The 27,779-nt window shown below is 38.7% G+C and overlaps 2 protein-coding genes across 2 annotated transcripts in view; one reads left to right on the top strand and one right to left on the bottom strand.

The window, feature by feature from the left end:
• The window catches only part of LOC139166905 (uncharacterized), a 984,072-nt gene that overhangs the window by 201,422 nt on the left and 754,871 nt on the right, over positions 1-27,779 (bottom strand). The window lies entirely within an intron of this gene.
• The window catches only part of TMEM255B (transmembrane protein 255B), a 51,322-nt gene that overhangs the window by 5,873 nt on the left and 17,670 nt on the right, over positions 1-27,779 (top strand). Inside the window, exons 2-5 of the mRNA XM_070751118.1 lie at positions 7,191-7,333; positions 10,006-10,068; positions 15,885-15,974; positions 27,506-27,586. Of these exons, the coding sequence (XP_070607219.1) occupies positions 7,191-7,333; positions 10,006-10,068; positions 15,885-15,974; positions 27,506-27,586 (377 nt within the window). The remainder of the gene's footprint in view (positions 1-7,190; positions 7,334-10,005; positions 10,069-15,884; positions 15,975-27,505; positions 27,587-27,779) is intronic.

Raw genomic sequence — 27,779 nt, 5'->3', positions numbered from 1 at the left:
AGTTTCCTCGGACGAAGAAGAAGGTGGGAGTGACTTGGAAGAGGGGGGCTTGGCACACAGCCCAGGCAGTCAATCTCCATTATCTTCCATTGATTCAGATGAAGAGGTCTTGGACCCACGCAAGCGCAGAATTATGCGTAGAAGAGACCAAGTAAGGACATATTACCGGAGATAAGAGAGGCCACCTGTGTCTGGGTGGGGCTCCAGTAATTAGGGCTGCTACTATAAATAGCAGCATGTGGGTTTGGCCGTTGTGGAAGAGTATCTGATCACAGTTCTTCAGGAATCGTGCCTTGACTTTGTTTGTTGATTTTTCACATCTTTGAAACCAACGCAGAGCAAAGTGTGTGGGTGTTTCACTTCGTGGAAGAAGAAGGGGTGCGAAGTTTCTTCACAGCTGCTAGCTAAGTACTTAAAGACTGATTAAGGAAAATTGTACAGACTACCCGGTTGTTTTGGGACGAGTGCTCTTTGCAATACAAAAAGAGTGCTCAGTTTATTTTGAATTTTGTGATAAAGAACATTGTTTTGAATTTTCAAATGTGTGTGTGTCTGAAATTTGTATCCTTGAATTTTCGGGAGGCTCCTACCAGAGAGCCCAGCAGAACATAAGGTAACTTCAGTTTATTCAGGGCTGTCACAGGAAAGAGTCCAGATAGCAGCTACAGTTGATTGAAACCCCACCCATAAAAAATGGCTGTCTTTTAATGCATGCTGTGGCTGCCATTTTGAATTTTTTTCAGCCTCACTGTGCATTCACTTTTGTTCTCCATTCTTTATTTTCTAAAAAAAATTATTTATTTATTTATTTATTTATTTATTCATTCATTCATTCATTCATTCATTCATTCATTCATTCATTCATTCATGTATTAGTTTGTCAAACATGTACAAGATAGCAGGTATGAATAAAACATGGACATGAATGAAGGAAGTGAATACAAATAAACGGGGACAGTAGAACAGGGAAGGTATGGTGCGCTTATGCACACCCCCTTTACGGACCTCTTAGGAATAGGGTGGGGTCCATGGTAGACAGTTTAAGGTTGAAACTGTGAGGGTTTGAGGATGTAACAAAAGAGTCGGGTAGAGCATTCCAGGCGTTGACCACTCTGTTGCTGAAGTCGTATTTAGAGTTTGGAACAGTTCAGGGTTAGTATCAATTGTTTGCCTGTGTATTATTGAGGTTGAAGGCAAAGAAGTCATTGACAGGTAAGATGTAGCAGACAATTTTGTTTACTATGCTAAAATCAGACCAGAGGTGGCATAGTTCCAGATTGTCCAAGCCCAAAATTTCAAGCTTGGTGGCATAAGGGATTCTATTGTGAGAAGAGGAGTGGAGTACTCTTCTCATGAAATACCTCTGGACCCGCTCAATCGTATTAATGTCTGATATGCAGTGTGGATTCTAGGCAGGCAAGCTGTATTTGAGAATTGGTCTGGCAAAGGTTTGGTAGGCCCTAGTTAGCAATACAATGTTATTGGAGAAGAAGCTTCACAAAATTAGGTTAACAATTTAGTGTCTTTTTGGTAATGCTATTACAGTGAGCTCTGGGGCTTAGATCGTTTGAGATGATTACTCCTAGTTCCTTGACAGAGTAAGGGTCGTATAGAAGGTCGTTTCTGCCCAACTTGTGTTTGGTGTTCTGATTTTTATTGCCAGTGTATAGGACAGAACATTTATTAGTTGGTTCCCATCAGCTCAGGGGTGCAAAAAAAGGAAAAGGTCATCAAAGAGCATCAACAAAAAGAAAGGGGAGTTCTGGTCAAAATTTTCTTTAAATTATTTCCTTTCTTTCTTCTATGCAAATGAAAGTGTCCAACTTGCAAACGCAGGGAAATTGAAGCCAGCAAATTGTCCAGAATAAAAAAGAGACCAGGCACATCCTGCTCATACTTATCTCCAGTGGCTTTGAAGCATGACACTTAGCTGGGTGTACTGTACACTTTTACCTTAATTTATGACATTTCCTATCCTTTCCTATGAAGAATAGAAATGTACCGGTGGCCTAAACCTCTTTCTATTTCTTGCATTTGTAGCATAGCTATGATGTGGGCTTCCTATATGGAAGCAATTCTGCAGAAAAAATCCTCTTGTGTGAAATAACCCTGAGCAACAGGTATATCACATTTCAGTTTCAAATTTTTTAATACATGTGAATACACATCAAGCATGAAATCAGATGGATTTGCATGGACATCTGCTGGGGAGAGGGTGTCAGATTGTCAAAAGTAACATTGTTTTATGTTGTGATGAAAGCTTTGTCTCTTTGCTACGGGCGGGCATTGCAATTTTACATAACCCCCAAAGAAAACTTGCAAATGGATCTGGCACTGCTACTATGCATTGCGGATTGGTTTGTCCTTGCCTTTCTCTTTTTTAAGGGTTTGTTTTCTGGTCATAAATATAGATTTAGATCTTATCCCAATTCTGAGTAGGGGAAAAAATCTCTCAAAAAGGACCTACAATCAAAGCAATTCAGAAATTATAAGAAGAGGAACATACATTTGGGCTCATACTGTACAAGAAGAAAGCTACACAAAGGTGCTGGATTTACTTTAGTGGTCCATTTATCTATAGTAAGCAGTCAGGTACCCCAACTTGTGGGAAATCAATAGTAAAGTATCAATGCAAGTATATAGTAAAACCTGAATTATCTCCATTCCAAGAAATCCATTGTGCATTTATTGCAAAAGTCAATTGGGAATAAACAGGCCATTGATTACTTAACTAATCACCATAGGAAAAAGTGATGGCAAACCTAAGGCACGGGTGCCACAGGTGGCACACAGGGCCATATCTGCTGGCACGCGAACTGTTGCCCTAGCTCAGCTCCAATGTGCATGTGTGCGCCGTCCAGCTGATTTTTGGCTCACACAGAGGCTCCGGGAGGGCGTTCTTGGCTTCCAGAGAGCTTCTTGGGGATGAGAGAGGGTGTTTTTACCCTCCCCCAGCTCCAGGGAAGCCTTTGGAGCCTGGGGGGGGGGGGAAACACGAGCCTACTGGCCCACCACAGTTTGGGAAACAGGCCCTTTCTGGCATCCAAAGGGCCTCCGGGGGGCAGGAGAAGCTGTTTTTGCCTCCCCCAGGTATTGAATTATTTGTTTGTTTGTTTGTTTGTTTGTTTGTTGTTTGTTTTGTCCAATACCCCATACACATTGAAGAGAATAAACATGTAGTAATATATATCAAGGAAAGGATAGAAGAAAAGATTGAAGAATAGAGGAGGAGATATATGACAGGAAGAAAAGATACATGAGATATAGGAAAGACAATTGGACAGGGGATGGAAGGCATACTAGTTCACTTATTCATGCCCCTTATTGACCTCTTAGGAACCAGGAGAGGTCAATCGTGTATAGTCTAAGGGAAAAATGTTGGGGGTTGGGGGTAGACACTACGGAGTGCTGCAATGAGCTCCGTGCTTCGACAACTCGATTGCTAAAGTCATATTTTTTACAGTCAAGTTTAGAGTGGTTAATATTAAGTTTGAATCTGTTGCGTGCGCTTATGTTGTTGCGGTTGAAGCTGAAGTAGTCTTTGACAGGCAGCACATTGAAGCATATTATCTTGTGGGCAATACTTAGATCATGTTTTGGGCATCGTAGTTCTAAGCTTTCTAGACCCAGGATTGTAAGTCTAGTCTCGTAGGGTATTCTGTTTCAATTGGAGGAGTGAAGGGCTCTTCTGGTGAAGTATCTTTGGACATTTTCGAGGGTGTTGATGTCTGAGATGTGATATGGATTCCAGACAGATGAGCTGTATTCAAGGATGGGTCTGGCGAAAGTTTTGTAGGCTCTGGTGAGTAGTGTGAGATTGCTGGAGCAGAAGCTATGTAGGATCAGGTTATTATGGGTGTGGGCACTTGCTTATGCGCGATAGCATGCGCCCACACTCTTTCGGCACCCAAGTAAAAAAAAGGTTTGCCATCACTGCCATAGAATGAACCATCTTTCCTTTCCATGTCTTTCAAAATTTTAGAAACAATCCATCACAACCTCTGGTAGTAGATACTTTGCTTATTTTTGAGAACTTGCAAACATGCTTATTTCATAATCATATAAAGCCAGTCTTGTGAACTATAATGTACAGACAATCTTCAGGGATGTAATTAGAATATGAATGTGGCTTTTGTCTTCAGCATAGTTAGTTTATCTTTAATGGGTGAAGGATTTCACCTGAAATCTGAAAAATTATTGTTGCTTCAGAATTCAGCTTCAGTTTTCTCTTTTTTGGGGTATAAATTTTTTCTGTTTTTACACACCTTACAGAGATTCAAATTCATATACCTCAAATTAGAATACAATACAATATAATACCAAATGTCAAATTCTTAAACCAAATTTCCTAATTATTTATCCAATTTATTCTTTTACATATCTCAGACTTTAGAAGAAAATGCCAACTTTTGGTAATAGCATTAATTAGAAACCTTGTATACGAGGAAACATGCTAAACGTTTTTAACACAACTTTTGTTTACCATTAGAATTCCTGCTTTTTCTTGTGTGAAAGGCTACTTTCATAAGAACCAAACTAAATATCCCATGTAGGCAGTAATTTTCTAGTACTGTAGTATTTCCATAGAAAGGGAAAACAGCTTGGAACAGGATACTTATAATAGGAAAGCAGCAGTGGGCAGGTTATTAACCTTTCTTAAGTTCTTTTCAGTCTCTCAAATAACCTAAATTAACCTGATAATGGTTTTATTATTTATACATTTATAGATTTCTAACATTTAACATATTTTAAATGACAAATATAGAGGGTTTAAAGACCTCCCTGGCCATAATTTTGTTTAATCTGCCACCCCAACTGTTCCCACCTCAGTTTTAAAGACAGAATGAAGACAAATTTAATCTGTACACCCGGATGTAATGCTTAAATGGTTTCCTTTCACACTCTAAATGCTAATAATCTGATAATAAGTATTTGCAACACAATCTTTTCTGTTTATTGAGTACAGTGGCACAGTGGGTCTTTTTTCCCTTTTTCCTTTCTCTTGTTTTAATGAAATACTGTACTTCTTTAAAAATTAAAAAACTGCCCTTGATTCACTATACATAGAGTAGTAGTTGGTTCTAAAACTCGTTGCTACCGGTTTGTGCCGCCGCGCAGATGCATGGCACGTATGTGCAGAAGCATCCCAGGCAGGTGGGTGAAGTGTCCTGGGCCACTGCCACTACTAGTTTGTAGAACCCGGCTGAACCAGGAGCAACCCATCACTGATATAGAGCAAGTGGTGGGCAGCAGGCAGGACGGGGTGGAACGCAATTCCACCGGTGGAAATGAAGATGCATGCACAGCTCCAGTTGACCGGCGGCAGTCACTTCCTGGATTACTGGTCTCAGCTCGGCTCTCCTTTTCCCCCCTGCTGCTGCTGCTGTGCGCTCCTCACTTTTTCCCTCTTTCCTGGCCTTGGACGAGCTTCCCTCTCTCCTGCCTGGCTCCCCTCCAGCCTCACGTGGCCACCTCCCAAGGCCAGGAGAGCCACACCGCACCAAAGCAGTCTGGGTTGCGGTCTTTTTCCCCTCATGAAGCCCTCACTCTGCCCACAGCTGAGATGAAAAGGCATCGTGCGGCAATAAGGTCACTTGAACGATGATGATCGTTCAAGCCTGGTCACATGACCGGCAAGCCACTCCTACCCAGTCACATGACCATCAAGCCATACCCACAAAATAAGCCACACCCACAGTGTGGCAGTAAAAATCTTGGCTGCCCATTATTACATAGAGCCATTGGCTTATGATCACTGGTAGAAAAGCCTGTTTATGATGTGAAACATCCTTAGATGTTTCTCTCTTTCAGATAAAAAGCAGATTTAGAAGAATCATGTATCTTAGGAATCAGGGAAAGTATTAGCTTACCTCTGGCATTATGACACACTTCCAGTTTATCTTCTGTATCATTTCAGCACAAAAAATAAAGAGGGAGGAAGTGAAATAATAGATATCCAGGGGTGGGCTACTGCCAGAATGAGGGGGAATGCAGTGGGGTAGTAAAAATGGAGCTCCACCCCAGAGCACCCAATTTGCATTGAAAGATGTTGAAAGAAAATGCAGGGCATCCTGCATAAGCCACACCCACAGTGTGGTAGTAAAAAATTTGGTAGCCCTTCATTGTAGATATCTTATATTGCATAATGTGTCCTGGAATAGAACTGTCCAAGGTTTGATTCTCAATCTAATTTCAGAAGTCATTTAGGTAGGTTCAGGCTTAGGGAAAAATCATTTTTCTGTTTTCAAACAGCTTCTTGCTTGAGAAGGAAAAGGGTCCAAGAAAGAAAGACAGGGAAGGTTGAATAGGGAGGCAGAAATGAAAGAAATGGCAGAAAAAGAATGATTTCACTCTAGTTAGCATTGTCAAGTAGACAGCAAAATCAAGAGAGCCACTACTAGAGGATTGGAGTGTTTCATATTTCATCTAGTGTAGTGTTTCCCAATTTGGGGAAATTTAAATAATGTGGACTTCAACTCAGTACAGTAACCTGTCAATGACTACTTCAGCTTCAATTGCAACAACACAAGAGCACGCAACAGATTCAAACTTAATATTAACTGCTCCAAACTTGACTGTAAAAAATATGATTCAGCAACCGAGTTGTCAAAGCGTGGAACTCATTACCTGACTCAGTAGTGTCAACCCCTAACCCCCAACATTTTTCCCTTAGACTATCCACGATTGACCTCTCCAGGTTCCTTAGAGGTCAGTAAGGGGCGTGCATAAGTGCACCAGTGTGCCTTCCATCCCCTGTCCAATTGTCTCTCCTTACCTCATTTATCTTTTCTTCCTTTCAAATATGTTCACCTATACTTTTATATCTTTTCTTCTATTCTTTTCTTTACTTATATTATTACATATCTTTCTCTTCAATGTGTATTATGTATTGGACAAAATAAATAAATAAATAAAAATAAATAAATAAATAAATAAATAAAAATAATTGGCTCAACTATCAAATGAAGTCAGCTTTCAGCATAAAAAGGCTTCCTAATCTAGTATCCTGTCATGTATGATCCTAATTTCAGAGATAAGATACTTCTACTGCTTTTTCTAAGCTAAGACTATCTAAGAAGTTTGACATAAGGTTTATTGTTAAGAGGGTTGCATAAGAATGAATCAGATTCACCACGCCTTTGAGATTAGTTTATTTTTAATATGCCTTTACAATGTGTGTTTTTTCACAGGGCACTTCACAAAAAGAAAGAAAACATCTCTTTGGTTCACAGTCGCCCTTTTGGTAGTGTCTGTTTTCATACTGACCATAGGCCTTGCAGCGACCACAAGGACTGAAAATGTAACTGTGGGAGGCTATTATCCAGGAATAATAGTAAGTCTATCAACCATAGCATTTTGGTTCTTCTGGTATTCATAGGGCATCAAATAAGGGACCAACAATGTAAAAATGGTCAGAAAAATTGAGTCTGGCTTCACTTATAATGGAAATTTTAATTCCAGTTGCGGTCATATGTTGAAAACTATCTACAGTGGTACCTCTACCTAAGAAAGCCTCTACTTACAAACTTTTTGTCAGCGTTCTAAATAGCATCTGAGAAATAAAACAAGTCCCAGTCCAATTCTCTCAACCAGAGCTTGATTTATTAACAGAACCATGTTAGCTACGCCATTGTCATTCCGATTCTGAGTACTTCCCAGAATCCCACCTAGGTTAAGGTTCATCTTACATCCCCCACACCCACAAGTTCATAAAGAGAGCCAGTCTGTGTGCAGGGGTTTATCAACTTCCTCTTCTCTTCAGTTGAGGCAGAACAAATGGTGGCCTTGGCTTGGAGAAAGGAATCTTTGGTTGTGTCTAGTAACTTTCACCTCTGACTACTCACTACCCCTCCCATCCCCCCTTGTGTTGTGTCAGGCTGAACTCTCTAACTCCACATTAAGTCTTCGGCCTGACACATTTCTAGATAAGAACTGGGTATTCAAATATTTTTTGCCTCTTCTCAAGAACCATTTTCCACTTACAAACCTGAGCCTCCAAAACTGTAACTGCAAAAAGAATCTCCTGGGAGGAAACAGGGCCGGAAAAGGCAGGGAGAAGCCTCTGTGGGGCCTCTCTAGGAATCTCCTGGGAGGAAACAGGGCTGGAAAAGGTGGAAAGAAGCCTCCATGGGGCCTCTCTAGGAATCTCCTGGGAGGAAACAGGGCCTCCACCCTCCCTGTGGTTTCCCCAATCGCACGCATTATTTGCTTTTACATTGATTCCTATGGGGAAAATTGCTTCTTCTTACAAACTTTTTTGCTTAAGAACCTGGTCATGGAACGAATTAGGTTTGTAAGTAGAGGTACCACTGTATATTTCTGCCCTATGCAGGTTTTGTGCAATTTGACAATAAACCTAGTTCAGTCAACTTTAACTTAATAGAAAGTGTGGATATAGGTATGAAAGAGCTGAGTCTCAGTTGGGTTATGGCATTGGACCAGTAGAAAAATCTGAGTTCTAGTTCTACCTCAAGCATGAAGTCAGCTAGGTAACTTTAGTCATCTGCTCTTAGAGCTAGGAAAAAGAACTATAAACAATTTCCAAATATGCGGCCTAGAAGTTTGCATATGGTTATCAGGAGCCATGTCTGACTCAAAAAAATGAAAAAAGCATGAAATAATGGAAAAATTCATTCCTTATAATGAAAACACTAAGATGTAGTTTGGGGCAACTATGTAGGACTTTACAGGAAACACGATTGGGAATGCTTCTAACCAGTTTTGGTGGGCTCGCCAAATTCATCAATATTTTAGTGCCCAAGTACTCTTTTGAGCACCTTCTCTACTACAGTGGTACCTCTACTTACGAACTTAATTCGTTCTGTGACCAGGTTCTTAAGTAGAAAAGTTTGTAAGAAGAAGCAATTTTTCTCATAGGAATCAATGTAAAAGCAAATAATGTGTGCGATTGGAGAAACCACAGGGACGGTGGAGGCCCTGTTTCCTCCCAGGAGATTGCTAGAGAGTCCCCATGGAGGCTTTTACTAGTGATTGAGGGCAGCTTCCCTTCTAATCATGGCTCTTTTGTGATCTTAGAGGAAGGACTTCTAAATCTAGATGGTATTGCTACAACTTGCAGCATTCAGTTGTGCTGATAAATGCCACCATTATCTGTTGGCTGCTATTCTGAGTGGGTTTCAGGCCGCACTAATATTCTTCTAGCAGAATCGTCAAAACTTCACACAAAATGGTACAACTAACATGAGCCATGAAGTCCAAAATAGAACAAGTCCTTCCATTGCCACCCAAGCAATGTGTTCCAAAGAAGACCAGCTTCTATGAAAGAACCATGTTGAGCCTTACTATCAAGCTGACCCATAACATCTACTGCAACTAAGCAAGGAAATAAGCAAATAAACATTGATACATAGCATGGACCATTCTAGAGAAGAAATGCTCAAAATGACCTTAGACCCTAGCATTTAAATCCCCTATTGTCACAGAAAGTTTGGTTACTTGTAATTGTTATCCATAGCTTTACCCTATAAATAGAAGCCCTGTTAAGTAACAAGGCCTATTGGTTGAATGAATAAAAATAACCTATTTCATTCATGGGGCAGTTCTTTCTTTTCAATTCTATTTCCTGAAGAAAGGCTATTTCCTTTTCTTCTTTCTTTGCCTTAATTATATTTATTTCTCACCATACTTATTATATATAGTTGAACAGAGAGAGAGAGAGAGAGAAACAGACAGACAGACAGACATTTACTGAACCCATTTTATGCTATTATAAGAAAATGCCTTTTATAAATAAATAAGGAAATGTTGTCTCCTAAGCTAATCCATTTTGTGTTTCCTAGAAGCTTGTTAGACTCTTGATAAACTTTTTAATTGCAACTTGATATTTTTCTTTTATGAAGAGTCTTAACAGATAATGTATGTGTGAAGCAGGTTCTCAACCCACCTCGAATGGCACTTTTTATTCTTTTTCTTATTTAAAATTAATGACATCTTCTCAATGTAGCTAACTTGTCCTGTTTTTTGTGGATTTGCTTTTTGCCATAGCTTGGCTTTGGATCCTTCCTAGGGATTATTGGGCTCCATCTGGTAGAGAATCGAAAGCAAATGGTAAGCATATAACAAACAACGTGATTTAAAAATCAGAACATTGATCTGGTGCTCTGTTTTTTATTCTGCTTCTCTCAACATATCTCCATAATTTTATAAGCATTCAATCCATGGTCAAAATGTAGCAGGGGTGGGCTACTGCCCAGATGGGGGGGGACACAGTGGGGTGTCAAAAATGGAGCTCCACCCCAGAACACCCAATTTGCACTGAAAGATGATGAAAGAAAATGCATGGCGTCCTGCATAAGCCACGCCCACAGTGTGATAGTAAAATTTTTGGTAGCCGTTCACTAGCTGTATGTGTATGTGTGACTATGTAAAGTACAAAATGGATAATGAAAGAAAGACTAAAATGAGGTATTCAAGCACTATTCATTAAAATCTTATTTAGAGCTTAATTTTATTATTATTTATTTCCCGAACTTCCGTCCAACACAATCTTATTTAGAACTTAATTTTATTATTATCTATTTCCCGAACTTCCTTCCAACACAATCTTATTTAGAAACATAGAAACATAGAAGACTGACGGCAGAAAAAGACCCCATGGTCCATCTAGTCTGCCCTTTTACTATTTCCTGTATTTTATCTTACAATGGATATATGTTTATCCCAGGCATGTTTAAATTCGGTTACTGTGGATTTACCAACCACGTCTGCTGGAAGTTTGTTCCAAGGATCTACTACTCTTTCAGTAAAATAATACTTTCTCATGTTGCCTTTGATCTTTCCCCCAACTAACTTCAGATTGTGTCCCCTTGTTCTTGTGTTCACTTTCCTGTTAAAAACACTTCCCTCCTGAACCCTATTTAACCCTTTAACATATTTAAATGTTTCGATCATGTCCCCCCTTTTCCTTCTGTCTTCCAGACTATACAGATTGAGTTCAAGAGCTTAATTTTATTATTATCTATTTTCCGAACTTCCGTTTTGCCCATTTGGTTTGTCCATTTGAGCATTTTTTTTTCACATACAGTGGTACCTCTACTTAAGAATGCCTCTACTTAAGAAGTTTCTTTCTAGATAAGAAACGGGTGTCGAAGATTTTTTTTTGCCTCTTCTTAAGAACCATTTTCTACTTAAGAAACCAAGCCCAGAAAAGTTTCCTAGGAAATTTGAGAGCGGCACGAAGGCCCAGCCAGTTTCCTGCCATTTCTCTCTCTGGCGCAGTGTATGGGAGGCAGCCTTGCGCCGGGTGTATGGGAGGCGTGTGCTCCTCCTTGCTACCTCAGAGTCCCTCTTTTTTAAAAAGCTTTAAAGATTTGGATTTTTTTGATTCTCCTCACCTCACCTTCTTCCTTCGGCAGCAATGGTCCTCCTCCTCTTCTTCTTCCTCCTCCTCCCACCCAAATTCTGAGCTTTTATTTCTCTCCTAATGGGTTTGCACACATTATTTGCTTTTACATTGATTCCTATGGGGAAAATTGCTTCTACTTAAGAACTTTTCTGCTCGCACAGGCGAACCAAAAATGATTTGCCATCACTGACATTATTCTTTGTCTTGATGCTTTTCATAAATGGAAGATGGACTTGAACCTTCCTATCTTTGCTGTTGTTAAACAATGGCCACACAATTACACAGTTATTATACCATTTTTAAAGTGCACATGCAGTTTTATTCTATCAAATGTAATATTTGGTAGGTGAAAATCTCATTAGTTTCCTAACCTAAAATATTTGGATGGGTAATATGGTATTTGGAAATTGCTAAAGATAATAATAATAATAATAATAATAATAATAATAATAATAATAATAATAACAACAACAACAACAACAACAATAATAATAATTAGTCGGAAGTCCCACAGTATTTTTGCTTGCTCAAGTGGTCGAAAATGAGCAAGCAAAACTACTGTGGGACTTCCAACTTCAGACTGACTGAATTCTGAAGCATAACACACCAGACATCCTGATTGTGGAGAAAAAGGAAGTATGGATCATCAACATTGCAATCCCAGGGGCAGCAGAATTGAGGAGAAGCAGCTAGAGAGATTAGTGAAATATGAAGATCTAAAAATCGAGCTGTAACGACTCTGGCATAAGCCTGTGAAAGTGATCCCAGTGGTACTTGGCACGTTGGGCGCAGTGCCAAAGGATCTCAGCAGACGTTTGAAAACCATCGGAATTGACAAAATCTCCATCTGTCAATTGCAAAAGGCAGCTTTACTGGAATCGGCAAACATAATCCGCCGCTACATCACTTAGTCCTAGATGCTTGGGAAGCGCCTGACTGGTGATGAAATACAAAATCCAGCATATTGATCTCGTTTGCTGTGTTGTATTGAAATAATAATAATAATAATAATAATAATAATAATAATAATAATAATAATAATAATTTATTAGATTTATATGCCGCCTCTCTCCGAAGACTCTGGGCGGCTGTTGAATATATGATGGTTCAAGACCCTTGCAGATAATTTAATATTTGTTATCTTTAAGTCTCTTCCAAGTGAAAGAGTTAACTTTGAGGATCATAGTAACTGTTTACAGAAATCACACTTTTTATTGTGGTCCTTCTCAGCTCAACAAAAGCCAGTGCAATGTAACATTGGGTAGATCTTCAAGGTTTTCTTTCAGCTGTGAATCTACTGTAAAATGACCCACTGTAGAAAGTAGGGAAGATTATCTTGATGAAGATATATAAATTCAATTTTCTATGTCTAGAATCTTATGAATCTCTTTGAATCCCAAAATCAGAGTTGTTTAATTATGGTAAATGATTAGATTTTTCTTTGATCCTTCTTTTAATAATAATAATAATAATAATAATAATAATAATAATAATAATAATAATAATAATAATAATAATAAATTTATTGTCATTGTCAAAACAACGAATTGTCATTGGCAACGAAAGTCGTGTGACACCCAGAGACCAGTCCCACCATACATAAAATCAGAATAGGTAAATTTAAAAATAGAATTAAAAATAGAATAAAAAATAGAATAAAATGTCCCACCCACTACAAATTCCCCACCCTGAACCACTCAACCATCTACATGACAAACCGAGTAATATTGTCCAACAGTTCACTGATGATGACCCTTTAGTTCGTTGTTAAGTGTGAGTATAGCTCTGGGATAAAAGCTATTCAGGAAACTATTCAGCAAGCATTTAAGGATATTCCCTTTCAATGCCATTTTTAGATATATTCAAGTTAGTTAATTTTGCTGATATATTTTCAAGGTATTTATGAGAATTCACTTGAATAGTAACTACTTTCATAATTTTTGTCACTCTTCATGAAGAGGATGCTTTGGAGCTTTGCAGGAAAAAATACTGAACAATATCCTGAACTGCAGCTAGGTAATTGCAAAGTTTTTCTCATTAGAAATCCATTGTAATCATTGTAAGTGCTGCAGCTCAAATAGATATAAATGAATAATGAACATCCAGTACCTGTGATATAATCCTATCCTGTAATGAGATATTTCTTGAGTGAAGTCTCAATTACACCCATGCTCTTATCGTGGCACCAACCTTTGGAGAGAATAGTGCATAAATTGTATGTCTTGGTGCCTATTGCAATGATAAGCTACCTTAATAACTACAGAGGGGTAACCAAGCAAGACACAATGTATTTGATTTTTACTATATATGTGGGGGTGACATTTCATAACCCTTCGTTCCCTAAAAGAGAGGGCAAAATATTACAATACATTAAATGATTATTATGAGTCTACCTGCCACTTGTAAACGGTTTGATAATGATACCAGCTCAAGCAGAAGGCAGGGTACTCCAGTTTACAAATACCCCTCAGTGTTTGGTTATTATTTGTTTGTTTATTTGTTTGTTTGTTTGTTTGCTTGCTTCTCAATCCCAGGACACTCTTTGATAACAATACTGCTTCGCTTCATAAAATCTAATTATGCAAACATTGAGAGGCTTTGTACAAATGAATGGAGGCGTCATCTGGATAGACTAATCCGAGATTTAGGGTTATGATAGCAAACCTTTTATCATCAAAATACTTCATTCCATATCATTATATGAAACATCTTTAGGAAAATCTTTTTTCTTTAGGAAGATTTTTTTAGGAATCTGTAGGAAGAAAAAATAACTTCACAACCAAGAATAACAACCAAAAATTAGGCCACATTTATTTCAGATAACATGCATTTTAATTAAACAAATCACACACCCTTCAGAAAATCTATTCCAGTTACTATGTTCAGTACAGTATTCCCCATGCAGCCACAATTCTACAGAAGGAAGCATTAAAAATTATGGTCTACTATCTGTAGGATGAAGTGTTCGGAAACTTCAGATCGTGCAGAACGCAGCCGCGAGAGCCATCGTGGGGCTTCCAAGATTCGCCCATGTTTCTTCAACACTCCGTGGCTTGCATTGGCTGCTGATCAGTTTCCGGTCACAATTCAAAGTGTTGGTCATGACCTTTAAAGCCCTATATGGCATTGGACCAGATTACCTCTGGAACCGCCTGCTACTGCACGAATCCCAGCGACCAATAAGGTCCCACAGAGTTGGCCTTCTCCAGGTCCCGTCGACTAAACAATGTCGTTTGGCAGGCCCGAGGGGAAGAGCCTTCTCTGTGGCGGCCCCGGCCCTCTGGAACAAACTCCCCCCGGAGATTAGAATTGCCCCCACCCTCCCTGTCTTTCGTAAACTACTCAAGACTCATTTATACCGCCAGGCATGGGGGAGTTGAGATATTCCTTCCCCCTAGGCCATTACAAGTTATGCATGGTATGTTTGTGTGTATGTTTGGTTTTATAAATAAGGGGTTTTAGTTGTTATATTATTGGATTGTCACATGTTGTTTTTATCAATGTTGTTAGCCGCTCCGAGTCTACGGAGAGGGGCGGCATACAAATCCAATAAATTATTATTATTATTATTATTATTATTATTATTATTATTATTATTATATCTAATCATATCTAAACTACTTTGTTTTGATTCTTTGCCATGTGTCTATGAGTTTCTCAGTCATCCAGGTCATGGTTGTCCCAAAGATACTGTCCAGTTGCCTCTTTGCCAGGTGCAAGCAGATGCTTGATGGATGGAGTAAAACTCTGTGGATAGGTCCATCCTAGTTTCCGTTTCTACATTGGTAATTAATGATGAAAAAAAAATCACTTATCAGTTTCAACCAGTGAACTTTTTTCATTCAACTAGTGTAGTGGTTCTCAACCTTTTTAATGTCACGACCCCTTAATACAGTTCCTCATGTTGTGGTGGTCCCCAACCATAAGTCTAGCGCCAATTGTCCCCACAGAGCTTTAAACTGATTGGCAGGCAGGTCAGAAGGACACCCCGCCCTGTAAACGACGAAGGTCGGATTGCAAAAATCCTGTATGTTCCAAGACGCCAGAATAGAAGCTTTAGTCGACCCCTGTGAAATGGTCATTCGACCCCCAAAGCGATCCTGATCTCCAGATTGAGAACCACTGACCATGTGTAAAGAAAGGGAACATTTGCTTAGAATAATTGAATCATTATTTAGTGTCCATTTTATGCAAGGTAATATCGGTTACATATTAACTGCTGTGCATCTGTCTGATATATACTTAACTGTCAATAGGCTTATTCAACAAGATTGTGTACTTTATCATATAAAGGGAAGATTTTTACATGTATTGGACTGCACAACATATGTGTTCAATGTTTATAGCATGCGCAAGCAATTCTATTTCATAATTTGCCTGATTTTTCTTGCCACCTATTCCATATAAGTTAAATGGCCAAACATATTTTAAAAAATACAAATGTGTTTTCTAATTCTTCTTAACTGACTTCCAATGCAACCACGAAGCACTTAATTTAAATCAACTTTTCTCTTTGTAGTTGATAGCATCCATCGTGTTCATCAGCTTTGGAGTGGTAGCAGCTTTTTGTTGTGCAATCGTTGATGGTGTGTTTGCAGCACGTCACATAGTAAGTATGTGCTTTTATGTATTCTTCCTCCTTGTTAACATTAAACATCTTATGAAATCTGTGTAACAGGAGTGGGTACTAACTTAGCTCACTACTGGTTCACTTTCTCCTGCGCCGCGTGGGTGCGTGTGCATGCGCAGTGCCAAAAATAGCTTTTGCACATGTGCAGAAGCTCAAAACAAGATGGTGGCGCTCATGGACCAGCACCAACAGAAGCGTCTACGTGACATCATCACTAGTTCGGTTCTAAAGAACCGTTAGAACCGGTAGGAATCCACTTCTGCTGTGTAACCAATAACTTCTTACATGTGGTGATGCACATTTAGCTAATTAGGCCTTCATAGGGGCTATTTGTAAGATATCTGCAGTTTTATCTTTCCTATATAGGTTTACTTAAAAATAGTCACATTTAGCTGATTGGGGCTTACTCCCAAGCAATGGCACCTAATTGATAGACCATAAGAACATAAGAAGAGCCATGCTGAATCGGGCCAAAGCCCATCGAGTCCAGCATTCTGTGTCACACAGTGGCCCACCAATTGTACATGGGGATCTTGAGCAGAAAGAGAAGGCAAAACCTTCCCTTCCCCTTGAGCCCCAACAAGTGGTACCCAAGGGAATCCTGCCTGCCTCAACCAACATAGCGATAGCACTTGGACATACCCACCAATACACTTGAATAGGACACTTGACTGCATTGCTACATTGATATAAAAATATAAAGCATGTTTTTTTTTCATGTGGACAAGTCGCAGGAATGTTAGTTTCTTACTAACTCTGAACATTTTGCATGATGAATTTAAACCATTAATTATCCTTGGTAAAAATTAAAGCATAAGCAGGAATATCTGCCGGTTAAAAAAAAAGTCAATATTGCAGGTACAACAATGTGATTGTACAAAATAGGCAAAATAGTGCTTTGATCACTCCAACCCCGCTGCTATCTCTATGTATGTATGTATGTATGTATGTATGTATGTATGTATGTATGTATGCATTTAGCCATATTATGTGCATATCACAATTCAAAGTGTTGGTTATGACCTATAAAGCCCTTCATGGCACCGGACCAGATTATCTCAGGGACCGCCTTCTGCTGCACGAATCCCAGCGACCAGTTAGGTCCCACAGAGTGGGTCTTCTTCGGGTCCCGTCAACTAAACAATGTCGCTTGGTGGGACCCAGGGGAAGAGCCTTCTCTGTGGCAGCCCCGGCCTTCTGGAACCAACTCCCCCCAGAGATTAGAATTGCCCCCACCCTCCTTGCCTTTCATAAGCTACTTAAAACCCACCTCTGCCGTCAGGCATGGGGGAATTGAGATCCTCTTTCCCCCTAGACCTTTACAATTCTATGCATGTATGTATGTCTGGTTTTTATATTAATGGGTTTTTAAATCATTTTTAGTATTAGATTACTATTGTACACTGTTTTATTGTTGCTGTTAGCCGCTCCAAGTCTCCGGAGAGGGGCGGCATACAAATCCAATAAATAAGTAAGTAAGTAAGTAAGTAAGTAAGTAAGTAAGTAAGTAAGTAAGTAAGTAAGTAAGTAAGTAAGTAAGTAAGTAAGTAAATAAATATCTCCAAGCCTAAATATTTGGGGAATTATTGATTAATAAGGGCAGAATATGGGGAGAAGGAAATCATATAATTTTGAAGGGCAGAAATGGTTTTAAATATATTTATAACTGCACTGAAGAAGATTGAAAGTTGTTTCCTTAACTTTTTTCTGTTTTCTGTTTCCTCCCCCCAATTGCTTTCTTTCCCTTTTTTCTGTATGTTGGCTTGTATTTATGTTTTTAACTTTGTAAAAAAACTTACTCAACAAAAAATATTTTTAAAAATACTGTACTAAACAAAATACTACTACTAAACAAATAATTCCCTCAACACTGTCAAACTTTTTACTAAGTGTGCACTTCTATTTCTACTAGTTTTTCTCATCATTCCTATCATTCTTTTCCTCCCACTTAGGACTGTATGACTGTAACCTGTTGCTTGTATCCTAAGATTTTTATTAACATTGATTGTATTTTCATTGCTTATTTGACCCCTATGACAATCATTAAATGTTGTACCACATGATTTTTGACAAATGAATCTTTTTCTTTTATGTACACTGAGAGCATCTGCACCAAGACAAATTCCTTGTGTGTCCAATCCCACTTGGCCAATAAAGAATAAAGAAAGAATAAAGAAAATTCCCCTCAGAATGTCTGACAAAAAGGGGTGGGCTTTTGAATGCCATCTGACATTCTACTGTGCCTCAGTGTTTTAAAAAAATATGTGGAAAGAACTAAAGGAGAAAAATTATCCATTCCTTGAAGAGAATTTTTTAGTTTTTAAAGTTTTTCTTTAGTCCTTTATAGAATTTTTTTGTGGAGAGTTTTCCATTAAGGTCAAAGGGAGAAAAACCCTTCATCATTTTCATTGAGTTTCCCCCCACTTTTAGTCCTGTGGATTCCATTCAAACCTTCACTAAACCCTAGGGGTCCACAGAATCCAGCTTTTAAAAAAAGGTATATAATGGATTGCTACTGTCAAATGAACCATGAACGCCTTTAACCTTGGGGCCAGACAAAACTTGGCACTTTACTGTGATTTCTTTAGCAAGAGCTGGAAAATGCCAATACTATCCATTTTTGCCAGTATATCTCTATTTTAAACATGGAAAAATATGTTTTCCTTGATTTTTTAAAAGACTATTGGAAGTATACATAAAAGAATATGTAAGTTTAGTATCTTCTCATCTCAGTGATGGGCGATTTTGTTTCATTTTGTTTCTTTAAAGATGATGAATTAAAAGAAAATATTTTCTACGTTCAAAGACGTTATGACTTGATAAATAAATAGCAGAAAGGAAATACCTGCATGTATCTTTGTTTCTATCTACGTCTATATACAATGATTTGTCCAATTCAGAAGAAAAACACTTCACTTAAGAAAAGCACTTAAAAATTAGAAACGGATGTAAAGGTAGCTTGATTTAATGTATTCCTGTTTTATTTCAGAATTATAGTACTTGTAATTTGTTTTTATTTCCATCAAGCATCTTTGCATTTGAATCCACCGTTCTCCGTTAAAAACAACTGAAATGCCTGAATCAGATGAAACAAATACAGCTGAAAGTAGCGTGTAATGATGTTAGTGCAGATTAAAAGGAAAATTACAGGAACCTATTATACATGAATTATCTTGTTTTCACATATATTGTTACAAAGCAATGGCACTGGCCCTTACATGCTGCAAACAAATACCCTTGCAGAACAAACAAAACAAAACAAATTCCCCTTTTGCACCCAGTATTGACCTCTTTAAAAGAAAAGGGATAAAACTTTCAAGTGAGACTTCTTCAATAATTTAAATGTATAATTGGGTAGCCAATGAAATGGAAAACAGCTGACATAGAACTATACTGTGTGTTTATTATGCCACTGGAAACATATATAGAAAACTTCGCTGCGAGAGAGGCAGAATACAAGATAAAGGTAATACGAACTTCCGAAGAAACTAAAGAGGGTAAACTAAGCCAGGAGGGAAGGCATTGGTGGCTTGAATGAATGAGAATTTGAGTACAGAACGATTGTATTTTAATATTTAAACAGTCTGTTTATTTATTTATTTATTTATTTTTATTTATTTATTTTGTCCCATACACAATGAGGGTTTTAGTGGGTATATATCTATATACACATAGTAAAATACATGATGAAGGTTATAGAGGAGATACTCATAGTAAAATATATCTCAGAAAGAATAGAAAAGAAGGTATAGTAATAGAACATATCAATGAAAGAATAGAAGAAGAGATATAGGAATAGAAGAAAGGTATAGGAGATATAGGAGAGCAATAGGACAGGGGATGGAAGGCACGCTAGTGCACTTGTACTCGCCCCTTACTGACCTCTTAGGAATCTGGATAGGTCAACCGTAGATAATCCAAGGGTAAAGTGTTGGGGGTTTGGGGATGACACTATGGAGTCCGGTAATGAGTTCCACGCTTCGACAACTCGGTTACTGAAGTCATATTTTTTACAGTCAAGTTTCGAGCCGTTAATATTAAGTTTAAATCTGTTGTGTGCTCTTGTGTTGTTGTGGTTGAAGCTGAAGTAGTTGCCGACAGGCAGGATGTTGCATTTATTTTATAAATGAATGAATAGCACAGAAGTGTTTCATTGTAAATTTTATACTAGAACAAATATGCATAAATGTTTAATAAATAATAAAGGCAAGGCATAAACCAGGTGGGATGCTGGTTGAATTTCTTCATTCTAGGCTTTTACTCAAACAGGGTCAAGGAATTAGGGAGATAAGGATATGCCATATTTTTCGGAGTATAAGATGCACCTTAGTTGGGGGGGGGGGAGGAAAATAAGGAAAAGAATCGCTTACCAGGTATTCATCTGGCTAGCATCCTTAGACTGTCAGCTTCAGCACAATACTTTATCCCCCTGGTTAAGGGCTTTAAAAAAATTATTCTGAGAGGGTAACAATGAAAGAGCTTGCAAGCCAGTAAGAGCTGGGAACATCATTAGCACCTGGAAAGAAACAGTCTGAGCAAGTAGAGCATTGGGGAAAAAAACTTGCAAAGACTTAGGGCTTGGAAAACATTCTTCACAGAGAGAAACAATGAAAGAGCCTGCAAGGTAAGAGCTGGGAAGATCGTTAGCAGCTAGTTGGCCTGCGGCAAAAAAAGCTACATTCACAGTATAAGGCGCAGCCTAATTATCAGCCTCTTTTAGGGAGGAAAAAGGTGCGTCTTATATACTGGAAAATACGGTAGTTCTTTCCAGAACCTAAAGGCTTATGTGCATGGACTGACCCCTCCATTACCAAAATAGACTAACAACCACTTCTGAAAAGCAGAAAGGGACATTGCTTCCTTTAATCCCCAACCACTGGTGTGCTATTAGCCGGAACGCCTAATCAGGCTTGCCTCCGCGGCTCTGGAGGTCCCGTAGGTTTCAGCAGAATTATGCCACTGCGCCCGTGCAGGTAGCGAAATTGTGCATGGAGAACGCAGATGCGCCCATGTTCTGGCAAGGTTTTTTTTGGTTCTGCACATGTTCTCTGGGCTTGGTGATTTTTTTGCAGACATTTCATTACCAAACTAGATAATATTATCAATTATTATTACTATTATTTATTAGATTTGTATGCCGCCCCTCTCCGCAGACTCGGAGAAGGGAGTGCAGTCTACCACTGATGATATTTATTAACTTGTTTTATAATGAAGCCACCAAGCTCAGACAGCATCAAGGATCCCACAGTTCAACCCTGACCTGAAAGTATTCTTTTCTTTCAGTAATCTTCTGATTACATGAATTTGTCAAAATATAAGTGACCGTTTGTAATGAGAATGAGTTGTTGTTGTTGTTGTTATTATTATTATTATTATTATTCTAATTATTATTCTAATAATAATAATTATTATTATTATTCTAATTATTATTATTATTAATTAGATTTGTATGTTCCCCCTCTCCGTAGACTCGGGGCGGCTCACAACAACAATAAAACAATGTACAACAAATCTAATAATTTTAAAATCATTAAAAAACCCTTATTTAAAAAGCAAGACATACACACAAACATACCATGCATAAACTATATAGGCCAGGGGGAGACATGTCAATTCCTCCATCTCTGACGGCAGAGTGGGTTTTAAGGAGTTTACGAAAGGCAAGGAGGGTGGGGGCAGTTCTAATCTCCGGGGGGAGCTGGTTCCAGAGGGTCGGGGCCACCAAAGAGAAGGCTCTTCCCCTGGGACCGCCAAACGATATTGTTTAGTCGACGGGACCCGGATAAGGCCAACTCTGTGGGACCTAACCGGTCACTGGGATTCGTGCGGCAGAAGGCGGTCCTGGAGATATTCTGGTCCAAAGCCACGAAGGGCTTTATAGGTCATAACCAACACTTTGAATTGTGTCTGGAAACTGATCGGCAGCCAATGCAGACTGCGGAATGTTGGTGTAACATGGGCATACCTAGGGAAGCCCATGATTGCTCTCGCAGCTGCATTCTGCACGATCTGAAGTTTCCGAACATTCTTCAGAGGTAGCCCCATGTAGAGAGCATTACAGTAGTCGAACCTTGAGGTGATGAGGGCATGAGTGACTGTGAGCAGTGAGTCCCGGTCCAGATAGGGCCGCAATGGGTGCACCAGGCGAACCTGGGCAAACGCCCCCCTCGCCACAGCTGAAAGATGGTTCTCTAATGTAAGCTGTGGATTGAGGAGGACACCCAAGTTGCAGACCCTCTCTGAGGGGGTCAATAATTCCCCCCCCATTGTTATGGACGGACAGATGGAATTGTCCCTGGGAGGCAAAACCCACAGCCACTCCATCTTATCAGGGTTGAGTTTGAATCTGTTGACACCCATCCAGACCCTAACAGCCTCCAGGCACCGGCACATCACTCCCACTGCTTCGTTGACTGGACATGGGGTGGAGATGTACAGCTGGGTATCATCGGCGTACTGATGATACCTCACCCCATGCCCCTGGATGATCTCACCCAGAGTTCCTTTCTAACTTCAGAATTTTAATGTGGTGCAATCAATACAAAAACCTTCTTTAAAGTTTGTCCTTTATTAGTGAATATTATGTTGCCATCTGGTGGATTTATTTTGCAATAATAGGAAGTATCCAAAAATACCCACCCCTTTCTACACCATCTATAGCAATTTTCTTAGTTCACATCACTGTCAGTGATTTTTTACAGCATCCCAAAGGGTTCCCAAACTGTTGACTGGGGAGTTCTGGGAGTTGAAGTTCACAGATCTTAAAGTGGCATCCCTGATCTACAGCTTAAAGCAAAATGAAAATTTGACTCAGTGAAGTGCAGGCATCATGCTAATTGGTGATTTTGTTTTAGGAAAAAATGTTTTTAAAAATCAGGTTTTACCTAACTTGTTCAAACATGTCATTCTTTCTTTAACCTATTAATATATTTTAGAAAAGCTTCAGAAAAAAAAGTTATCAGCTTTGTCTAAAGGTACAATTTCCTTCATGAATAATCATGAATATTCAAGAATAATAAGGTACTAGGAAGCTGAATTTAAATACTATATAATCTGTATCAATTGAATTAGTAAGTTGCTTTGAAGGAAAATGTTCTGTATATTTTCTTTTTACCAGTACCAAAATACAAAATCCTTGTAAATTATTTTTAATATTTCTTTTCTTAGTGAGTCATTAATTTGAGTCATAGCAGCTTTTGAAAACATTGAGTTAATTTACCAGTATAACAGTATACTTTCAGACTACCGATTAAATTTTCCTTTAATATATTTAGTCTGCCTTGTTCATTCTATTTTATTGGGGATAGATTAAGTTTTGAGGCAGAATGTTCTGTAGTTTAAATATAAAAGCTTGGTGGGATGTTGACTTTTTTTGTTGTTGCTATGATTCATAATCTGTCTTGAAGTAGGTGGTACTTTTTACTAGCTTCCTTTGGCCTAAATGAAAGCAGCTATTAAGTCTCAAGCCCCAGTATTTCAATTAAAAATAGGCAATCATTAACAAGCAAGCAAGTTGGCCTTTGCTTAGACAATGGACAAGTTAGTAAAAACAGACTGTAAGTTGCAATTTATAACTGGAAGACAAAAGGGATCCAAATGTTTAAAATCTAAACGTTCTATCTTTCTAATGACGGCCTGGTGATGCTAATCAAAGCCATGGTACAGCTGTTGCAGTATTTTTTCTTCCTTAAGTAATGAAACAGAAGCTATGGAGAGCACAGGAGAATTACCAGTAGAAGATAATGCCACCTGAACCGTGTATCAAATTCCATGGATGACTTGGGTGATGTCCACTAAAGCATTTTCTAGAACCATCATAATCTAGGCAGAAATTGGGGGACTTTTTTTTATTTCAAGTGCAGCATTCCTTCCTTCACACATTTTTTTTTTGCTATTTATAAAATTAACCAAAAATGGTTAAACCATTATCTCGCAGAGTTACTTTTTCTTCTTCACTCTGACATGAAGATATTGCCTTTCATTTTCCTCAAACAGCAAGCAGAGAAAAGAGAAACCCTACTCTTACCTGAAACATGAACTGAAGGTTTGAAATCAAGCCCAGGTGACATGCAGTTTTAGAGCTATGATTCTTCACCCTTGATCTTGTGGGAAGAAATATCCATCTGGTTCAGTTCCAAGTGGGGAGAAAGACACTGGAAACATGGAGGGTGATTGGAAAGATGGTTTATTGAGGGACAGGACCACATGGGTTTGAAGTCCTGGGCAGCTGACCACATGGAGTGGAGAGTGAGAGTTATTTATACCTTCTCTTGGACCTTGCCCTTCAGCATCCTGAATCTGTACAAAGTCACTTCACTGTTCCTGTGGCAAGGGCATGTATTCTATTGGTTGCTATTCTCAGACTCCCATGTGGCCATGTGGAGTCAGTTTGTCTGAATCAAGTTTGAAGCCTTCTGGGTTATACAATGAAGAGGCTTGTGTTCTGAAAGACTATTGGGCCATTCCTATTTTGTCTTAATGAGTGAGTGCTGATCTAACTAATTCTGCCTATGTTCAAAATATCCTGTCTTGAATGGATTACCACAGTGATGGCGAATCTATGGCATGGGTTCCAAAGGTGGCACCCGGAGCCATATCTGCTGGCACGCGAGCTGTTGTCCTAGATCAGTTCCAATGTGTATGCGTGTGCTGGCCAGCTGATTTTTTGCTCACACAGAGGATGTGAGAGGGCATTTTTGGTTTTCAGAGAGCATTTTTACCTCCCCCAGCTCCAGGGAAGCCTTTGGAGCCTGCGGAGGGCAAAACACGATCCTACTGGGCCCACCAGAAGTTGGGAAACAAGCCGTTTCCGGCCTCCAGAGGGTTTCCAGGGGGCGGGGGAAGCTGTTTTTGCCCGACCCCAAGCATTGAATTATGGGTGTGGGCACTCGTGCATGTGCGACAGTGCACGCCCACACTCTTTCGGCACCCGAGGAAATTTTTTTTCGCCATCACTGGATTACCACATCTGCATTTCTAAAAGTTGACCTCAGCTTAGTAACTGCTCGGAGGTAGGGAACTGTCTTTCTACGTTTCTATCTCCCTTAAGTTTTCTATTTATCTTTTAGGGAAAATATAATATTTTGCCTTTTTAATATTTCCTAAAATATTTCATTCTTCTAACTTTGTACAAGCTGAAGAAGAATGGAGCATTATATAGTTGTGTATGAAAAATAAAATACTAGATTATTTTTGGTGCATTATATAGTACCACATTCAATGCTAAAATATACAGATAAAGCATTGCAAATCCACTGTTTATGAGGTATGAAAAATTAAACCTTGTATCAATTAAACCAAAGTATCTAATTTACTAAACTCTTTCATCTCAATTTCAATATTATTCTTTGACTTAATCCTGATCTGGTGTCTATATTTTATAAAAACCAAAATAATACTGAAATTGATGTTTACAGACTGTAAATGTTTCACTTTCTATCAAATGTATATTAGTTAACAGACTATAGCTATTACGCATTATTGTTACTTGATAGATTGATAGATTGAATTATAATTTCATCTTGATTTTCTCTCACAAAGAGTCTGTGCCTGGAATATGTACTCCCAATTAAGGATATTCATATTTAAGAAGTCAAATTAAAATGTATAGGGTCAAATCTAAATGAGAAAATCTCCCAGCATTTTAAGGATCTCTACCCAAGGTATATGTGTTAAAAATGATGGAATCTGAAAAATGGATAAAATGGACGGACGGTCTTTGCCACACAGTAGCAATGAAGCTAAAGTCTGCAAGAATAAAAGTGTGTACAGCAGCTAATTTGCCTTTTCTGATCTTTTCCTGGAAACTGATACTGTATTTTCCCCAGCAGGTCTTGTTACTTCCTCTAGAGGGCACACGTGCTCTAACATGCAACAAAGCTTTTAAATGTCTAGGTTAAAAGCTTGAGTTTTATACACACACACACACACACACACACACAGAGTATATATATTAATTAAATTGGCTAATTTTGGAGCTGATGTGGCAATAATAGCAACTTGACCATGCAGCAACCATTGTGGCTGAAGTCTTCCAGTTCAGATTTTGACAAATCTATATTTTCTTTTATGTACGCTGAGAGCATATGCACCCAGACAAACTCCTTGTGTGTCTAATCACACTTGGCCAATAATGAATTCTATTCTTTTTTTTTTGAAAATAATTTTTATTTACATATAAGACAACAACTATAGACGGTAGATTTACATAAAGAAAAAGTAAATAAAATACAGAAAAAACAAGCAAGAGATATATTTAGTAGAGACTGTTGACAGCGTCCTCTCTTCGTTTTGTTCTTAAGTTTTCGGCGATGTTTAACCCAGCGATTTAAGTTACTGTATTTGTTTGTTGTAATTGGGTTTTTATGTATTTAAATTACTTCCTTGTCACGTAGCACTATAAAGGTGAGTTCTGTTATTTAGCCAAATATAAAATTCTTCCCATATTTGGTAGTATTTCGTTTTTTCTTTTCCTTTTAGCTCCATTGTTAATTTGTCTGCTTCAGCACAATCTAACATTTTTTTTATTAAATTCCGTTCATTTGGCATGTTTTCATTCTTCCAAAATTGTGCGATAGCTATTCTTGTTGAGGTTATTAAATGTTGTATTAGATAATAATGTTCCTTGTTCATCTGATTTTCAATAATGCCAAGCAAAAATATTTCAGCTTTCATTTCTAGTTCAATCTTGGTTATTTCCTTTATCCATTTCTGAAGTTCACAAACTTCAGAAAAGGAATTCTATTCTATTCTATTCTATTCTGTTCTATTCTATTCAGCAGGTGCTGTTAGTGGTAGAATAGTTGCCTATCTGGTAGCTAAACCACCCATTGTAATGTCTCATACTTTGCCAGCAGAACTGCTAATCTATTTTTTGCACACATGGGCTAAAAAGGGATAGATACTAGTAAACCCAGTAAAGTAAAGATTAACTAGAGTATGTGGAAGGAGTTTTCAAAGTTGTGGTAATATTGATGTGAATAAAGGCTTTTTATGTCAGAAATAGTACAGGACCCATCCAGGCCCCAACAGCCTCCAGACACTGGCACATCACTTCCACTGCTTCATTGACTGGACATGGGGTGGAGATGTACAACTGGGTATCATCCGCTTACTGATGATACCTCACCCCATGCCCTTGGATGTTCCCCTTTGCGTTCCCACCACTCATTCTGGCCGCCCTTGCTCCCACCCATTCCCCTCCACATTCCCGCCGTTTGTTCTGGCCGGTCCTGATTGTTCCCCTTTGCATCCCCACCAGCAAAAGTGTCCGGAATCTTCCTGGTTGTGCCCATGAATGGCTGCTGGTAAGCTGGAGCTGCACGCGCAGGTCAATTTTTGCTAGAACTGCACGGACAGCTCCATTTTTACTACCAGTGCGGCATTCCCCTCTGTTCCGGGCCTGGCCCACTGAGAGCTTAGCTACATAGGGGAAGTGAAGATAGATCTGTAATGTAACTTAAAGCACATTTTTCAATTCTTCTTTATTTTTCTTCTTTTCTTTCTTCTAGGAACCCAGGCCTTTATATACTAAAAGGTGCCAGTATTATACAAGTGGAATCGGATACTTATTTGATGCCTACCAGACAGAGGTGAGCTATTATTGTTAGATTAAGATCTGGCTTTGTACAGTACATGGAAAGATGACTTACAAGGTGACTGTTTTTTTACTCTCAGCACTCAATCACTGGAGGTTTATTTTCTCTTATTTTGGCAGCAAATAAATGCTATTGTATGTGTGGCAAGAATATTTGCTTTGGAACAGAAGTTCATTCCATTCTTGTT

Source organism: Erythrolamprus reginae, chromosome 4 (assembly GCF_031021105.1).
Source record: "Erythrolamprus reginae isolate rEryReg1 chromosome 4, rEryReg1.hap1, whole genome shotgun sequence".
Lineage (NCBI taxonomy): Eukaryota > Metazoa > Chordata > Lepidosauria > Squamata > Dipsadidae > Erythrolamprus > Erythrolamprus reginae.
Note: the sequence above shows the minus strand (reverse complement) of the source record. Positions and strands in the feature narration are given on the sequence as shown.